Source organism: Schistocerca americana, chromosome 1 (genome assembly GCF_021461395.2).
Source record: "Schistocerca americana isolate TAMUIC-IGC-003095 chromosome 1, iqSchAmer2.1, whole genome shotgun sequence".
NCBI lineage: Eukaryota > Metazoa > Arthropoda > Insecta > Orthoptera > Acrididae > Schistocerca > Schistocerca americana.
Genome location: NC_060119.1, coordinates 1,135,398,777 through 1,135,418,681, shown reverse-complemented (window position 1 = coordinate 1,135,418,681; position 19,905 = coordinate 1,135,398,777). Strand labels below are relative to the sequence as shown.

At 39.8% G+C, this 19,905-nt stretch overlaps 1 protein-coding gene and 2 non-coding genes across 3 annotated transcripts in view; 1 reads left to right on the top strand and 2 right to left on the bottom strand.

The window, feature by feature from the left end:
* Nucleotides 1-2,414: 2,414 nt before the first annotated feature.
* LOC124619206 (cysteine and histidine-rich domain-containing protein morgana) overlaps nt 2,415-19,905 on the bottom strand; it is a 60,973-nt gene continuing 43,482 nt past the window's right edge. Inside the window, exons 6-7 of the mRNA XM_047145428.1 lie at nt 5,070-5,261; nt 2,415-2,993 (exon numbers count right to left, since the gene is read on the bottom strand). Of these exons, the coding sequence (XP_047001384.1) occupies nt 2,769-2,993; nt 5,070-5,261 (417 nt within the window). The 3' untranslated portion in view covers nt 2,415-2,768. The remainder of the gene's footprint in view (nt 2,994-5,069; nt 5,262-19,905) is intronic.
* On the bottom strand, nt 17,874-17,948 carry Trnat-ugu. The gene has a single exon. It is a non-coding gene; the product is annotated as a tRNA-Thr (tRNA).
* Nucleotides 18,135-18,209, top strand: Trnai-uau. Its single transcript has one exon. It is a non-coding gene; the product is annotated as a tRNA-Ile (tRNA).

The window sequence follows — 19,905 nt, the reverse complement described above, 5'->3', positions numbered from 1 at the left end:
AACATTTTGTGCATCAACTCCCATGTGATTCTCTCTCCCCCCCCTTTCTCTCTCTCTCTGTGCAGAAATAAGTATTCTGTTTCATCATGTGTGCTTGATTTCCTATACTTACCTCTGATACTCATCACCTACAAATTCCTCATAACAGGTGAGTGGTGTTATCTCTGTCTTTATGTAAAAATGTGTTTTGTACAAGTTAAACCTTAACCCATGTCAACATGAATGTACAGTATGGCAAAACTTACCTTTAGCTAAAAGTCAACATATTAAACAAAATACAGTAAAAACCTGAATTAACAAACACACTTTTAACGAATATTTCTGTCAATCCCAGAAAAACTCTCATAAGAACAATGTTATTTCACCCCATACTTAACGAACCTCAGTTTGAGGAGAAGTCCGCTTTTAAGGAATAAACACAAAATATTTTGCAAATTGAAACACAGTTTTTATGTAATTTCTAATGTGTTCAAACGAGATTCTAATTTCTTTTCATTTCACATAGGTTGTCTTTTTTGTTGTGTGACACAGTAAATGATAACTGATTCAAGCGGTCAACTCATCCCAAGATTGTAGGGATGTAGGGATATCGGAAGATGCACTGAAGAAACTGGAAACTGATTTCCATGTGACTCAGGTCATGTGATCTGATGTCATAGTCACCGAGTCTACAAAGCAGGGAAAAGTGTAACTGTCTGTTTACTTCAAGTGTCAAAGTTATGGATTCTACTTTTGTGAAGTTCTGTCTTGCAAATGTAGAAAGCTTACATTTAAGCAAAAGTTGATGATAATTCGCAATCTCGATCACAATAATATCATAAATCGCGCACAAACACACATATCCATCCACACATTGATGTGTGGATGGATATGTGTGTGTGTGTGTGTGTGTGTGTGTGTGTGTGTGTGTGTGTGTGTGCGCGCGAGTGTATACCCGTTCTTTTTTCCCCCTAAGGTAAGTCTTTCCGCTCCCGGGATTGGAATGACTCCTTACCCTCTCCCTTAAAACCCACATCCTTTTGTCTTTCCCTCTCCTTCCCTCTTTCCTGATGAGGCAACAGTTTGTTGCGAAAGCTTGAATTTTGTGTGTATGTTTGTGTGTCTATCGACGTGCCAGTGCTTTCGTTTGGTAAGTCACATCATCTTTGTTTTTAGATATATAAATTATATATTTCTGCATTTTAAATTTGTAGCACAGGATACTGGTAATTTCTTAATTAACTGACACTTATGTCACCTAAACATGCTTGAATTATGATTCTGGGTCACTCCTTCCATGTATTCTGCCAAAACCTCCATTTAAGGAAAAAATATTTAGGTCCCCAGAGATTCATTAAATAGGAGTTTTACTGTAATGGTAAGAGCAAAGATTTTAGAAACAGCATACACAAAAAACAATCAACACTGCTATGAAATTTCAACACATACTTAATTGACTGTTATACTTTTAGTTCAAGCATTGAATATATTGTTGGTTACAGGCTATTCACCATAAGCCTTCATTTTCCAAATATTTGTTAAGAAAGTTGTGCTTAGTCATCAGCTGAAAGGAGTCTTACAACCCATCAATTTTTGTTCAAAGAGCAGCACTCAACTAAGAAATTCCACTCAATATTATAACTAAAAGAGACTACATTAAAAATTTTACACCTCAATATATCAAGTTTAGAAAGTATGAGATGAGGTACTGATGGAAGTAAAGCTGCGAGGTCAGGTCATGAGTTTTGCTTGGGTAGCTTAGTCAGTAGAGTACTTGCCTGTGAAAGGTGACAGTCCTGAGTTTGAGTCCCAGTCCAGCACACAGTTTTAATCTGCCAGGAAGTTTGTTGATAGATCAAATGTTCATATTATGTTTTACCACGATATAAATAAGAAATCTAAGTACAAACCCCAGTCATGTGATGATGCGGTCCCACACTCCGATGAGTGTAGGAGACAATGCGGGAGACCCGTACCGCCAGACTAGGCCAGGTCCTAGCGGAGGTGGTTTGCCATTGCCTTCCTCCGACCGTAATGGGGATGAATGATGATGATGATGATGATGAAGATGACACAACAGCACCCAGTCATGTAAACAATTTAAATGTGGAGCTTGCAGTATTATAATGTTCAAATGTGTGTGAATTCTTAAGGGACCAAATCGCTGAGGTTATCAGTCCCTAGTCTTACACACTACTTAAACTAACTTATGCTAAGAATAACACACACACACACACACACACACACACACACACACCCATGCCTGAGGGAGGACTCGAACCTCTGGCTCAAAACTACCAAAAAATGAGTGCAATGTTTTTTACAAAAACTCCATCAGCACAGACTGGCTTTCTCCCTTAACTTTAAATAGGGGAATTAAAGTAGCAGTAAGTACCAGGCTATTATTTTGTAGATATGTATAGCAAACAATAAAATATTTTTGTGTGTTTTTATTAAACGTTACATATACTGAAGAACTTCATTTAACAGATTTCCTGTGAGCAGTAAACGTGGTTCTTTACATGTTAACTGACAAATAAATACAGATTGAAAGCAATAAACCCTGTACATTGCTCATCAAAGTAGAAATGCAAGTATAAAAAATTCAAAAATAAGTTTTTGTAAGAGATCTCACTACACATGTTTAAAAGACACGTTCGCCACAGTCTGATTAATAGCTGTGTTACACTTCACACAATGTATTCTGATGTAATAAATTAACACACATCAATAGGAACTCATTCCAAATTAAAACGTGTCAGAAAATATTTGTAACACAAAAATCCACTTCACAGGTCGCTTAAATCTACCAAATCTTCATCACCTTCAACGTTTACATTATCAACGGTGGACGTATTTTGCTTCATTTTCACTTCAGTATCTGATCCATCATCTTCCACATCTTCAGGCAATGGGAAATGGAGCTTTGACCAAGATCCTGGGCCTCCTTTGTACAACTTTATTTCACATTTTGTAGGCATCATACTAACAGAACTCCTGGACACATTGACTACCTGAAATGTTAATTTACCTTGTTAAAGCACGGACAAGTGTTGGGTACCATTAACAGGCACAACAAAAAAAGGTCTAATGCTTGAAGTTAAGATGATGATGAAGCATGGACAAATCAGTAGTTTCTAAGTAGTTCCAAGTAAGATGCAATAATGGAGAATTAAGATTAACAGAAACTTCTGCTTAAGTTGCCTTTCATATGCATATGACGCCACACTACCCACGAAGAATGAAGATGACTAGCAAAGGGAAATATATTTATTGAATAATATATGTGAAGAGTACAATTTGATGAACTCAGAAAAAAGACAAAATCAATGGCTTTTAAAAGGAACATCCTGTAAAGGCAAAAACTGTGATTAACAATAAAACAGGTCAAAAATTTCAACTATTTGTGTGTGGAGACTCACTACAATATGAGTGTTGACACTGCTAAGATTATTGATGTTCTACATGGCCCTTCAGTGTTTCACAGTTGTCGTATTGTTTCTGCATTGATTGTGGTTGATATTTAAGTTGGTGAAGCGTGGCAAACTGTCACTATTGTTTGTGTTGATTCTGCATTATTTTCACTAGCCCCTAGTTTGGAAAGTTTTAAACCCCAAGATCTGACTGGAAATCAAACTTCTATGGTCACACAATATGAAGTTTCGACAAGGACTGATACTTCAGATGACTTTTTTTCACTGTTAAATCTATGTGTGTTCATACTTGTCACATTTGTTTTTCTTAGAGGTTGCGGAATTTCAAAGATATTCAAATTTGTTGCTGATATGACTGCATATAATATTATTTAATCAGTCTCTGGCAGCTGAAGCCAGACTACAAGCAGCAGCACATGATGGGAGCGGCAAACAGGTGGGGGTAAGGAGGGGGCTGGGGTGGGGGGTGGGAAGGATAGCAGGGTAGGTGTAGGGGACAGTAAAGTGCTGTTAGTGGAACAGATCAGGGACGAGGTGGAAAGAGGGTAGGGCAGCTAGGTGCAGTCAAGAGGTTAGACGGAGGGTGGGAGGGGACAGGAAGGATTGTGGAAAAGGAGATAAGTAAAAAAGATTGGGTGCATTGGTGGAATAGTGGGTGGTGCAGTGCTGGAATGGGAACAGGGAAGGGGCTAGATGGGTAAGGTCAATGACTAATGAAGGTTAATGCCAGGAAGATTACGGGGATGTAAGATATATTGCAGGGGAGTTTCACCAGTACCATTCAGAAAAGCTGGTGTTATTGGGAAGGATCCAGATGGCACAGGCTGTGAAGCAGTCAAGGCATAGGGCTGTGAAGCAGTCATTGAAATGAATAATGCCCACCTCTGTAAGACCCCTCCGTCCAATAGGCACTGCTCGTGCACGGTTGTTTACATCTTTGGGCGGGTTTAGTGACACCTCTGAACAGTCAAAGGGACTGTGTCTGTGATACAATATCCACAGTTGACGTCTACCTTCAGGAGTTGTCGGAACTGGGGTGATGCAAAATTTTTTTGATGTGTGTAGTTCATACCAAGATACTATTTGCTGAAATTTTCTTTATTTTTGTGTTACAATAAAAATGTCACTCATTAAAGACTGAAACCACATGTTCACTGCTAACTAAATGAGGGTAGGAACTTAGCATGACAACCCATGTTATCAATTTCGATCTAAATAACTGCTAGGCTTTTTGGATAGATTCCAGATAGCTTTTTATAGAGTTGTCTAGCATACATGCACAGAACAGTATCAGTATGGATGTATATCATTTCATATTGTACAAGCATACCACTCATGTAGTAAAAGCAGTATGGGCTTTAATGACTGAGCCGTCACGTTTCCGATGAATAAAAAATCTAACCATCTACTTCCATTATATGCAGTGTTAACTGGAAAAAAAAGGGCTTTGCGGTGTTAACTAAACGAAAACCTTTGGGACTTACTTTAGTGTTCAATAACAGTTAACAACAGTTTGAACGAAAACCTTCGGGACTTATTTTAGTGTTCAATAACAGTTAACAACCATCACTACAACAAAAAATATTGAACCAATAGCAAATATAATACAAAGTAATAACGGACTTTTACACATTTAAGTTTGAAATATGCACTCACCCCTTTCAATTCAATATCTAAATCAAATGCATTATCTTCTTCTGGAAAATACAAATGGATTCTAAGACGGATCGGATTTAGCTCTACTGTAGACATCTTTGGATCATATTTCTTGGCAAATATGGATACAACAACATAATTCGAAGTTTGATGCCAGTCATATCGACATTTAACTTTTTTGTTGTTGCTTTTCTGTAACACAAAAAGATAAAACTGTCATAAGTAAACTGTAATTCTCTTTAGCTTCATACTCAAGCACTAAACAAATGTTTGTAATCATTGTACACATTGTCATGAAGTTCCAGTAACTTTATTTACATTTGTATGTACTATCAGACAACAACTATAACAACTGCATGAAATAGCACAGGTTGCTACTCACCACACTAAGGAGGCATTGAAGGGTAGACATGTACACCAAAAGAAGACCATTAGATATTATAGGCTGTCTGATGAAGTAATTCTTCAGATAGATACACACACACACACACACACACACACACACACACACACACACAGACATGTAGTCACTGTTGCCTCAGGGCGCTAAGGCCTGGCTGCATTTTCTGTCATCTGAACTAGCGAGATGAGAACAGTATACAAGATGCTACAATACTTAAAAATGCAGCTTTTAAAGACAGAACGAATCTTTCATTCTACAGTGGTGCGTGGACTGTTTTAAAATTTCTAACAGATTAGACCTCAACCTAAAAACTGCGCCTTTCGCAGGCAATGCTGTTACCATATGATCACTGCCCATCACAAGCAGGGTTCCAGGTTCCAGATCCAACCTGGCACGCGGTTTTGATCTAGCAAAGCATTCCAGATTCTGAAGAGTATGAACAGTGCAAATTTCAGTACGAGGTGCAATTCAAAATTTGCGGGACTGGTGTTGCCATCTGTTGAAATCCTTACCTTTGGACTAACGGTTACCATCACCCTCGAAGTAGTTCCCATCCACACGCACACACCGGTCCCAGCACTTCTGCCACAGGTCAAATGTTTTCTGGAAATCCTGTGTTTATCACCGCCAGCGATGCTTCTTGAATCCTCTCTAGAGTGTCAAACTGACGGCCTTTCAACTTCAGTTTCAGTTTTGGGCATAGCGCTAAGTCGCAAGGTGCCAAATCTAGCGAGTACAGTGGGTGGGGTACAGCTGCCATGTTGTTTTTTACCAAAAAGGTCCTGGTGAGCAAGGACGTGTGACAGGGCGCGTTGTCGTGATGCGGCAGCCAGTTCCCTTGACGCCAAAGTTTGGGCCGTCGTCACCGCATGTTTTCACGGAGCCGTTGCAAAACATCACAGTAGAACGTGGAATTCACTGTTTGGTTGGGTGGTACGAATTCTTTGTGCACAATTCCCTTGGTATCAAAGAAAACGATGATCATGCTCTTCAATTGTCTTGCTTTTTTGGGTCTTGGAGGGCCCAGGCTCTTCCACTGGAACGATTGTTGCTTTGTCTCTTGGTCATAACCATATATCCAGCTCTCATCGCCGGTGATAACCCATCACACGAAGGTTGGATCATCAGATGCGGTCTGACACACTGTTCTGTTCGCGAATCCATCATAAAATCGCCACATGCCAAACATAAAGTATTATGGAAATCACTGTGGACATGCAACATGTCCTCCCAGCTGAATGCCACTCTGAAACTGACTCATCAGATATGCAGCTCTTGCCACCTAGTGGTGCAAAGATCTACTACTATTACTTTCCAGATGGCAGCACCAGTCCTGAAAATATGGGATTCCACCTCGTATGTGGATGTGCACTGTAACCGGGGGGGGGGGGGGGGGGGGGGGGGGGGGGGAATAAAAAAAATCCCTTTCTATAATCTCACATTTGAAATTGCGAACTTCAACTTCTTGCAAAGCACATCAGCATAAAATACACTGGTTACTGCTGACCCCTTTTCCAGGTAACATTTCAGAATTAGCTTGTCAGTAGACATCACTTTCCTAGAACTGGCTGGACTCCAGAATTTCTTTTTGGCTGGAAATTTAGGGTGTTTCTAATCCATGTTATGGTGTCTGTTCTCTGATACGAAATGATGAACCCAAGTTTCATTTCAAGTAATATTTCTTTTTGAAAAGTGTCACTTTTGTTAGCACAATGGTCCAGTGACACCGACAGATTTCCAAATGATTGCTCGTGCTCTGCACTGTGTTGTTTTGTGAGGCATCTTACGAACAGTTTATAAAAGTTGATCCTGCTACTGATGTTTCATATGCCAAAACATGACTTAACACGTAGATGGTTTGCCACTTCACCAATCTACTAAAGAGACTGCCTACACAATGCTTGTCTGTTCTCGTTTGGAGAACTGCTTTGCAGTGTGGAGTCCTTACCAGATCAACAGAGTACATTTAGAAAGTTAAAAGAAGGGCAGTATGACTTGTATTATTGAGAAATAAGGGAGAGTGTATCATGGGCATGATAAAGAATTTAGGGTGGAAATCATTAAAACAAATGTGCTTTTTGTTGTAGCAGGATCTTCTCATGAAAATTTCCATCACCAACTTTCTCCTCTGATCCAAAAATATATTGTTGACACTGACCTACATAGGGAAACAGGATCATCATTATAAAATACGGGAAATCAGAGCTCACACAGAAAGATATGAGTGTCTATGTTTTCCGCATGCTGTTCAAGAGTAAATAATAGAGAATTAGTGTGAAGGTGGTTGCTCAGTTAGTTATCTACTCTGACAGCGTCTCTGTGCCATTACCAACTTAACCATATGCCTCCCAATGACTGAATGCCTATGCTTTCATGCTTTAAGAAAATACAATTTTCATTTTATCACTCTTTTGACTCCTGTAGAGGATGCAGCGCATACCGCACTCCCACCCCCACCCCCCTCCCACCTATTTACACATTTCCCTGTATCATCTCAGCAGCACTCTTATTCTGATATCTGATAGTCTGGCTGGGGGGTATTGTCCAGGTTACTGTTGGTGCTTATACAGCAGTTCACATTTTGCTTTTTGTGCAAATGTCCAGTGTTTTCAGTGTTACCAAAATCTAAAAAACGTAAGTTGCAGTTGTTTTGCTTTCATTCTTTTTAGATCATGAATTTTAGCAGTATAGCTTTGCTTCTCCTGAAGTGCTACGTTCACTTAATTTAACCTCTTATTGCTGTATGCCCATGTCAGTCACAGATGGCTTGGGTCAGTACAGCCATTCTTATTATTAAAGAGAACAGTACAGTGGTTAAAGATAGGGACTGTGTTGCTTTTGTGTGGATGCTAGATAAATTGGTGGCTGCCAAGAAACAGCTAAAAGCTACACTGGTCACAGTCAACAGTATTTATGCTGCTATCCTTGGCTGGATCTTGATAGTTCCACCTACAGTGAAAGTTGTGGTAAGTCTGGTGCCTCTGAAACCCTTGACAACACTGTGCCTGCTGCTATGAGTAATTTGGTCAGTTCATTGTCTCCAGAGAGTGAATGGAGGGCTGTGTTGGTTTTACAAATCTTGAAGAGAATGGCAAATAGGTAAGACTTGCACTACATAACAGAAACAGTTATCTTGGCAGCACAATTCTCTACTGGCTCAATGATGGTTTACTTGTTGTAACCTAAGAAATGAGTAATATAGTCACATTACTCACACAGATCATTAATCCTTGCACATCAGAAAGAGACAATAATGATTTTGTGTTATTATTTAAAATGCAGGAGACTCTGAGGTAGGTTTACAAAATTATTCCCACTTATTAATGCCAATTATGTCCAAATGGCACTGGAAACAGAAACCTAGCTGAAACCAGTTTGAATGCAAGAAAATCTTAAATTCCAACTGGAAAAATTTGCAAGAATACTTCAGGTGTTAATAGAGGAGAGGTATTTATCGCCATAAAAACAGTAAAATATCTATTAACTTAAATAAGTACAGCTGTGTTCAATTCAAAAGTTCGTTTGAACACCATAGTATATAACTAGCCATGGCCCTGTTCAAGGTTGTATTCATTTGTCTGCCTCCATCTTTCGAAACTGACTAACCCAGTCAGTTCTGGAGCTGTATAGCAGACAGCTTCATGGAAAAGCTGGGTAATACTACAGGTAAATTTTCTGATCATGCTCGCCCACTACACGATAAGAGAATGAAGTGGTTAAAAAGTCTGCCAGGGACAAAGATTAGTGGAAAATTGTTCTGAGCATCTTTTCTGAAAATTACCTTTAGAAGGTATTTTGAATACTGACCCCTGAAAGCAAGGTTTTAGATAGGCTAGTAATGACTGCAACTGAACTTTTCAATTAAGTCCTCGTAGTAAACGCAGTCACTGACCATAAGACTGTTGTAGCATCAGTAACTATAGGTGCTTAAATAGATGCTAAAAAAAACTTAGGAAAATATTTTAACTTATCAAGTGTGTCAGGAAACAGATTGGAGATTACCTGAGGAGATAACATAAAACGGTAATCTTTTGGTGCAAATATGTAGGGTGAAACTGTTGTGTAACATACTACTATCAACTCATCACTGGAAGCAGTAACAGTTGTAAGACATCTGGGAGTAGCAATCCTGAGACTTAAATTACAGTGAGAACATGAAACTAGTTGTACAAAAAGCAGATACTAGTCAGAGATTTGTTGGAAAAATCCTTAAAAAAATGTAATTCACTGGTGAACAAGGTAGCTTAAAAAAATTGTTCACCTGATTCATCAGCCTGGGATCCTTGCCACATTGGTGTAATACAGGAGATGAGTATATCTGAATAAGTGTGGCATATTTCGTCAAGCATTCAGATAGTAAGCAAGAGAGCATTATAGAGAGGCCCATCAAATTTCCTTTCATGTTAAAAAGAGAGGTTTCGGCATCAGTCACAGATTTTCTGTCAAAATTCCCAAGATTGAACCTTCAAGGAAGATTAATATAACATGAAGTATGAATACTTGTCTGAAGAAAAATAAAGGTCTTTCCTGACTCGGGAAAACAGAAAAATCAGCAGCAGCACAACACACTCTTCAGCCAGGAAACCACGAAATAAAGTTTTCCAAACAAAATATTTTATCCACAACAAATAACTAACTATTATCCAAGGCTACACACAGAAAACCCATCAAAATATATAAATATGGGGATAATTTCAACAGAAAAGAAGAAGCCATGAGGCTCAGTGATATATGAACAGTGACTGCAGACCCCATAGATATGTTTTATCTTTGATATACAGTTTGATAGCTAATTTTTATCTCTGATGAGGATTATCTCCATCGATCACATGTAAACTTCTACCACATCCCTTTTTTTTACAGTATTTATGTTGCTCTATGATGTCCAACCTGTCAATCGGTGTGATATAGTAAAACCAAGAGCACATCTGAAGATGTCCAATGCAGCCCAGTACAAAATGCCAAGAAGAAAAGAGTTTCATGGACCACGACCAAGAAAATTCAAAAGCAGCTACGACAGCCAGTCGTGAAAGCCTTCATTGTATAAAACACAGAATTCTAGGACAAGAGAATCAAAAATAGAAGTTAAACAATTACATGGAACAAGATGTAGATCCAAGGACCCTATTCGTGTTCTCCTTCTTTTTAATGACATTAGATGTATTTTTCGACCTCAGAATCCTAGTGACTTGTACTTCCTTTAACTACTTTATGCTTTACTTTTTTATTTTCCTCTTGGGATTTTCACATTCTGAGCCAATATTCACAGTGAAACAACATCCCATAGTGTTTCTGCCGGCCTTAAAATGGTCTATTTAGTAATTTCATCCTTCTTATTTCGTATGACAAAAATAGGCCATGTTATTTAACAAAATAAAAATTCTGATGTGATCAAAACAAAAAGTTTACTATCATCGTGCACAAGCCTTGAAATACGGCAGCGAGACCTGTACTTCTAGAGAAAAAACCGAGAGTTGGTCCTTGAGCAATAGAGATACGAGTGGTTGGAACTACTGTAAGATATAGGAAAACAAACAAATGGATCATGTAACATATTGGGATGGTAGATGTAATTATAAATGGAGGTAGATACAACGCACAGCTGTACAAAAGGATGGTAAAGGAAGTTATTTGCTGAGAAACGAGAAGACTAAGCATTCTATTGGAAGATGAGTAGATGCCATTAAAAATAAGCAGAAGTAACATGATGTTTACTGCTGAAGAGTTTTAATACATGGAACAATTGGGGAGGGAAGGGGGAGGGTTACCTTTATCTGGTTTGGATGTCAAAAGTATATGATGATAATTTATACATAAAGTGTCACAGAAGGGATGTAATACTAAATAATAAAGTGTTGTGCAAAACTTAAAGACAAAAGTAACTTTCACATAATGTCTCACAGCCAAATAACATAGCTTAATGAAACTTGGACTATACATAGGAAGAGCTGCTACAGTGTAGTACAGGAGGTACCTTAAAGAACTTGTAATGAGATGAACACAAATGACACTTGTATTCAAAGACAATAATTACACTGAACTCACCACGATTTATTATGGTCCCCTGGACATTACAAAAGGCGAGACATGGTTCTTAATAGGGAGTCTCATCACCACACATGGCAGTACACACCCTGCAATCTGCTTCCATGCTGGCCACAACTTTGGTAAGGAGATCTTGTGGTAGGGCATTCCATTCCTCCACCAGTGTGGTTGGCAACTGATTGATGGTCATTGGTGCACATAGTTGCGTTACAATATGTCTCCCCAACACATCCGACAGGTGCTCAATAGGACTGAAGTTGGCAGAATGGGTAGGTCAGTCCATTTGACAAATAATCTCTCGTTCCAAGAGATCCTCGACCTATAATATTTGATGCAGTCGTGCACTGACATCATAAAACTGAAGTCAGGGCTGAATTCACCCCTGAAAAGACACACATGGGGAAGTACGAGGTGCATTCAAGTTCTAAGGCCTCCGATTTTTTTTTCTCTGGACTGGAAAGAGATAGAAACATGCGCATTGTTTTAAAATGAGGCCGCGTTCATTGTCAATACGTCCCAGAGATGGCAGCACCGTACGGCAGATGGAATTTTACCACCAGTGGCGAGAATGAGAACTGTTTTAAATACTTAAAATGGCGATGTTTTCCTTACTTGAACAGCGTGCAATCATTCGTTTTCTGAATTTGCGTGGTGTGGAACCAATTGAAATTCATTGACAGTTGAAGGAGACATGTGGTGATGGAGTTATGGATGTGTCGAAAGTGCGTTCATGGGTGCGACAGTTTAATGAAGGCAGAACATCGTGTGACGACAAACCGAAACAACCTCGGGCTCGCACAAGCCGGTCTGACAACATGATCGAGAAAGTGGAGAGAATTGTTTTGGGGAATTGCCGAATGACTGTTGAACAGATCGCCTCCAGAGTTGGCATTTACGTGGGTTCTGTGCACACAATCCTGCATGACGACTTGAAAAGTGTCATCCAGGTGGGTGCCACGAATGCTGACGGACGACCACATGGCTGCCTGTGTGGCATGTTGCCAAGCAATGTTGACGCACAACGACAGCATGAATGGGACTTTCTTTTCGTCGGTTGTGACAATGGATGAGACGTGGATGCCATTTTTCAATCCAGAAACAAAGCGCCAGTCAGCTCAATGGAAGCACACAGATTCACTGCCACCAAAAAAATTTCGGGTAACCGCCAGTGCTGAAAAAATGATGGTGTCTATGTTCTGGGACAGCGAGGGCGTAATTCTTACCCATTGCGTTCCAAAGGGCACTACGGTAACAGGTGCATCCTACGAAGATGTTTTGAAGAACAAATTCCTTCCTGCACTGCAACAAAAACGTCCGGGAAGGGCTGCGCATGTGCTGTTTCACCAAGACAACGCACCCGCACATCGAGCTAACGTTACACAACAGTTTCTTCGTGATAACAACTTTGAAGTGATTCCTCATGCTCCCTACTCACCTGACCTGGCTCCTAGTGACTTTTGGCTTTTTCCAACAATGAAAGACACTCTCCGTGGCCACACATTCACCAGCCGTGTTGCTATTGCCTCAGCGATTTTCCAGTGGTCAAAACAGACTCCTAAAGAAGCCTTCGCCGCTGCCATGAAATCATGGCGTCAGCGTTGTGAAAAATGTGTACGTCTGCAGGGCGATTACGTCAAGAAGTAACGCCAGTTTCATCGATTTCGGGTAAGTGGTTAATTAGAAAAAAAAATCGGAGGCCTTAGAACTTGAATGCACCTCGTATTACGGAGTCACAGTAACAGTTACCAATGAGTGTAGTGTGTTAGAAGTTTTGGAGATCAGTATGCCCACATGACATTATGCCTCTCCATACCATAACACTTGAACCACCAAAATGATCATGTTTGACTATGTTCTTGGGTGCATTATGTGTTCCCATCTCTCACTGTGTGAGGATACACCCACAGTCACTAGTGAGATTGAATCTGCTCTCATCCAATAAGACTACGCGGCCCCACTCCTCATTGGTCCAGTCCCTATGCTCTTGGCACCATCGCAAGTGGTGCTGCCTATGTGCAGGCATCTATGGAACACAATGTATTGATTGTTAAGCACATAGATCACCCCCAAACAGTCACCATGCCACTTCTTGCAGTCCTGTTACATGTATCTGCAATTGCCCCCACTGTTTGAAGTGGACCCCTTCTTGACTGTTGCATAATGTGGTGTGTGCTGCTGTAGTTGAATAAGGTTGACCAGCGCCTACCCTTTGCACAGCAATGCCTGTGGTTCAGAACGCTCCTCATGAAACAATGCTGTGAACAATACCAAACTCCTGGGGTACACTCATCATACTTTGACTTCTTCTAGTTTCCCTATTATTCTTCCCCATGTAAAGTAATCCGAATGTTGTCTCCAGGCCATGTTGTAATGAAGAACACCACCACAGCGTACAATAACTGCTCACTGACACATACTGTCTTTTTCCCTTTCCTTCAACTGTTTCATGTTGAGGGGCCAGCCCCATTTGGCGCTACAGCCAAGCTAACCTTACGCCGTGTGACATCCGACTTTCTGTGCATGAATGAGAAACTTCTGGTAACACGCTCCTGATCTTTCATTCATGTCCACTGATTAGTTAATATGTTATGTTACTTCAGCCTTAAGTTTTACAGGGCACATACAAGGTATAATACGAAATACATCCAGAACGCAAATTCCATTTCTATTTCTTTCCATGGCAGTGGTTCAATCGTCGTTCAGTGCAAGCATGGAGATGCTTTCAGACAAAGATAATGAGATGACACAATTCTGAGTTCTCTGTGTGTTGTTTATGCTGTGCAGTGCTTGTTCAGAATGACAAAGTTACCTAAAAATCCTGCCCCTTGTAAGATTAGACTTGTAATTAATTTTCTGAATGCAAAGAACCACTAAAACAGGAACGTTTTTTGACAGATCTGCAAAGCTTGTGGGTCTGACAGTTCAACGATGGACATGATCAAGTGCATAGTGATGAACAAAATGGGAATCCACATTTGGTTAACGAAGAACTGATTTGTGAAAGTGAAGAATTCATGACGAAAAACAGTAAGTTTACAGCACCCAGTCTTTCTAAGAACTTTCCAAAAATTTGAGGATCACTATTTAACAAAACTGTTGCTGAAAAACTGAATTTTCGAAAACTGTGTGCTTGCTGGATACCAAAACCCTCTTACACAGCAACACAAAAACAGCATCTGGACAGTGCACTTGACTTTTAGATAAATTACAACAAAGATGGTGGTGATTTTCTAACCAAGATAGTGACCAGAGATGAGATTTGTGTCACTTGTATCCCCCAGTCAAAACGACAACTGATGGAATGGAGACACAGTGTGCCCTTAGCAAAGGCTAGAGCCAAGCAAATCCTGACAACTCGAAAAGTCATACGGACTGTCTTTTGGGATGAACACGGCATTCAGTGCAAATGTTTTTTTGTGATATGTTCATACACTGCTTTGCGCAATAAAGAATCAACACCGCATAAAGTTCACAAATGGTAATGTTTTAAATCACTCCATGCTAGACCTCACACTGCAAACAAGATAAGAAAACTATTAGATGCGGTTCACACTGAGATGATACAATATGTGATATGACATGATGCAATAAAGGTCGTGCCACACGACACTTCTCGGTGCAGGTGCGACACTCATGTTGCCACTGGCATGATACAATATGCAATACAATATAACATGAAACACGACTTGCCACGTGACAAGCAACAAGACAGCACGAATCACATTTCTGTTTCAGTTTCAATCATGAGCTCTTCTGAAGAGAACATTATTGTGACTTATCATCATTTAAAGCTCAAAAAAGTGAAAAAGAAAAGAAAGTATTGGGTGCAGCTCATGAGCTCTCCCAATACAGAACACAAATTCTACAGAATGAGTCTACACAGTTTATACTTTCTACACATCTACTATCAGCTAATCTGGCAAAGTAAGAGATAAATATTTGGCTAGCGTTTTCTACTGAGAAGCTACTCATTACAATAAGGCATTATGAGTGTCACTATGAAAAGTTAATTTTTAGTGAGGCCACCAAATATGGTACTTCATTCAATGTGATACATATATATAAAGAATGGCCCCAAATTAATTAAGATAGGATAGTTTTTCTACAACTGCTAAAATCCACAATGTAGTACACGACTCAGTTTGAGGAATATTCAGAAGAAACAATGCTGGATCTGAAGAGAGATCAGTCACCATCTAAAGTGAAGCAGTGACTGACCTCTATGTAGGGGCAGATAATTTATCTTAAAAAAATGGAAGGATGCCACGATGATCTGAAAAATGCTGACATGTCCTTCTAAGCTTCATCCAGCTGCTCATTCAGAAGTAACAAGAATTCTGCTTTCAGAGCTCGTGTACGATTGTCACAAAGTCTCCTGATATCAGGTAACACTTGAAAAAACATCTGATTAGCATTGTCAGCTGATGAGCCCCCGGTCTTTTCCTTTCAATAAGCTTTTTCATTTCTAGCTTCGGCTAGTACTGGCAGCATATGAAAAAGAGAAACACGAGGCAACTCTTTGACCATGGCTATTAGCAGACTGAGCATGACATAATTTTCTTGACACCAACATCTCTCCAGCTGTACCACAGGACCACTGGCAAAACAGTGATGGTGTCGTTTTGTGCTTATCTGTACAAAGCATTTTGTGAAGGGCAGTAACATTAAATTTTTCATTTAAGTTTATTAGTTTAATCTAGTGGCATTTCATGAAAACTGATGAACTATTCTTTGTATCACCTTTATAACCAAACAGACACTGTCATTTAAATCATCGGTTTAAAGTGATGTGTGTGTTTCCGGGTGCACTTTACAATCTGAAATATTTCTTGGAAAATTAGATCACAATGGGGTTTTTTTTTCCCTTCCCTATACATTCCCTAAGCACGAAAGATGCTGGCAGCTATGGACACACACATCGACACAAAAAAATTTTAAGCCAACTAGGCACACTTGCATCTGTTCAAAACTTTTCAACAAAAATTGTTTTGACAGAGCAAATAATGGAGGGTATTGGTTTTGCAGCAGTCCTGTACCAACTAAATTAAATATTCTTTTTCTGAGGACCTTCAGGTAAAGAGGCCCAAGCTTCATAAACCTATGACTAACAGAGATTCATTAGACAAACGATTTGCTGAAACTTCTCATGATTCTTGTAAGCGTGGATATTTATAAGGGAAGTAACCCACAATAATTTTACTACAAAAGAAGAAGTAGAAGAAGAAGAAGAAGAAGAAGTGTAGGCCGGCCAGGAGTTTCTCCATGGGACTAAACAGATGAAAATCCAATGGTACAGTGTCCAGCATGCACAGTGGACGCTGGAGAGCTTCCCACCCAAATTTCACTGGCCCTTGTGGTTTCCTGTCATGTTCTTAGGCACCCAGTCAGCACTGACTTTACGAAATTTCAACATGTCATGATTAATATTGTGCATTGTGCCATAGGAAATGTCAAACTGCAGCAATAAGGTTCGCACTTGCTAGCACCAGTTGTCCAAAATTGCTGCCTTAATGGGTCCAACATTCTGAGGGGTTGCAGCTGTTACCAGCTGCCCAGAGTGTGTCAAATCACTTAGGTTCACAGTCCTCTTGGAAGAATACCTACCACCTGGAGACATTGATATGCTCCATACAGAAGTCCCTATACATGCCACTCATATCGCTGTGAATTTCACTCAGTTTATGTCCTTTGGCCTACAAACATCCAACTACACTTCACTGCTCTGTCTTAACGACAGTAACAAGTGCTTCGTAGTTCAGGCTTCTCTCACTAGAGCAGCAATAGCTGTAAAAATGTAACTGCAGCAATGTAGTTTTTGAAGTAATATTGTTGAATGAAATGATAATTAAATGGACATCCTAGCTGCAAAGAGGCGTTGATATACTTCATTCGGGACATTTTGAAAAAAAATGTGTGCCCCAACAGGGACTCGAACCCGGGATCTCCTGCTTACATGGCAGACACTCCACCCATCTGAGCCACCGAGGGCACAGAGGATAGTGCGCCTGCAGGGACTTATCCCTTGCACGCTCCCCGTGAGACCCACATTCTCAACATGTACACACCACTACATTCGTAGTGCGCCTAATAGATCTTTGCCCATCATACTCATTACTCAAGGCAGATTAATCTACCAAGTCCCGTAAGAGTTTGGGCACAGCGTGTGCGTTCGCACATGAAGGTCAATGGCCGGGAAGCCATATTTTAACTATATATGAAGGTAGTATCTGTTCCCAAAAGAACAGTTACCGTTGATGACCGTGCAGCTTTCTTTGGAATGAAATGATAATTAAATGGACACCCTAGCTGCAAAGAGGTGTTGATATACTTCATTGGGGACATGTTGAAAAAATGTGTGCCCCGACCGGGACTCGAATCCGGGATCTCCTGCTTACATGGCAGACGCTCTACCAATCTGAGCCACCGAGGGCACAGAAGATAGTGCGCCTGCAGGGACTTATCCCTTGCATGCTCCCCGTGGGACCCACATTCTCAACATGTTCACACCACTACATTCTTAGTGCGCCTAATAGATGTAGTGGTGTGGACATGTTGAGAATGTAGGTCTCACGGGGAGCATGCAAGGGATAAGTCCCTGCAGGCGCACTATCCTCTGTGCCCTCGGTGGCTCAGATGGACAGAGCGTCTGCCATATAAGCAGGAGATCCCGGGTTCGAGTCCCGGTCGGGGCACACATTTTTTCAACATGTCCCCAATGAAGTACATCAATACCTCTTTGCAGCTAGGGTGTCCATTTAATTATCATTTCATTCTAGCGAAAGCTGCATGGTCATCAACGGTAACTGTTCTTTCGGGAACAGATACTACCTTCATATACAATATTGTTGAAATGTGTTTTAGAATAAGTGTAGAAATCCTGTGACAATGGAAACTCCAGGTTGGAATATCAACAGTATTAGGAAAAGGGTAGATTGCCACTCACTGTAAAGATGAACCGTTGAGGTGCAGACAGAAACAATAAAGAGACTGTTACTAGAACATTCTTTTCTTTTTGCCTGTCTGCAACTCAATGGGTCATCTTTACAAGAGTAGCAATCTATCCTTTTACTAACACCGAGAAAATCTTTCATATACATTTTTGTTTAGTGGACTAGTGCAACAGAAAAATAGTTGGCTTTGTTTTCATTTCCTATTCTTAGATTTTGAAGTGAATGCTGCAGCAGCAAATTGTTTTAGATACGTAGGAGGTTTCACTTACAATGCTTTGCATTTTGTGGCAGAAGAAAACAGCTGAATTGATTACATGCAATGAGAACAAGTATATTTACATTCAGGTTTCTTTGTTTATGGCAATCTGCGTAGCCATGGAATGTAAGTATTGTTTAGGAATTTATTATAAACATTTTCTCTGACCAAAACTCTATTCATATGCATATTTTATACTGAGAACAACAGGTATCCTTAATGGAGTATGCATCTCAAAATTAGTAATACAGAAATATTCACAGCAAATATATTATTGGCTTCATTATTAAAGAAATAAGAACTAGCTGAACTTCGAATGTGCTTCAGCAGTTCGCAATGCTCATTAAGAAGTAACTGCTGTAAAACTAAATTTGTACGATTTACCACTAGTATATTCTGATTTAAACTAGCTCGTAATTGATGTTTAAGGTCCAAAGTTGCAGCACTGTTAGATCAAGTAGTGTCTGCAGGCAGCCGCCACAGTACATCGCTCTCTGCAGTGATAGAAACACTTTAATGCCAGTATCTTCCACAAAAATCAACTTTAAAAAAAAAAAAAAAAATCTCAAATTCATACACGATACAGATCTCTATAGTGCCTCTTAGCATGTCACAAATCTGTTTTTAATTGTAATGAGGGCAAGAGACACATTAATTTTTTTTGATTTTTTGAAACATATTTTCTCATTCATAAACAGTTTCAAACATATCATGCTACAACTCTAAAACTATTATTCCCCCCCGTCAACCTGTCAACTGCATGAGTCCAGGTAGATGCCACTTTCCTTGACGTCCAGAAGGCATTCAATATAGTTACACACTGCTGCCTAATGAACAAAATAAAAGCATACACAATATCAGACCAACTTTGTGATTGGATTAAAGAGTTTCTAGAAAGTGGACATAGCATGTCATTCTGAACGGAGAAGAGTTATAGGGACGTTACTTGTCACAATATATACGGAGAGTTGGAAGGAAAGTTACGTAGCTTTGAGGGATGATAGTATTAGCGATTCTGAACAAAAAACTTCAGACGGACACATGCCTTATTCCGATCAATTTCCAAGATAAAACGTATTTAATATAATTTTTGTCCATATTTCTTGAACAACTCGAAAACCGCAACCTCCAGCAAAAATGTATCATAGTAGAAAAGAAAAGTACATCAAATTTACCATGAGA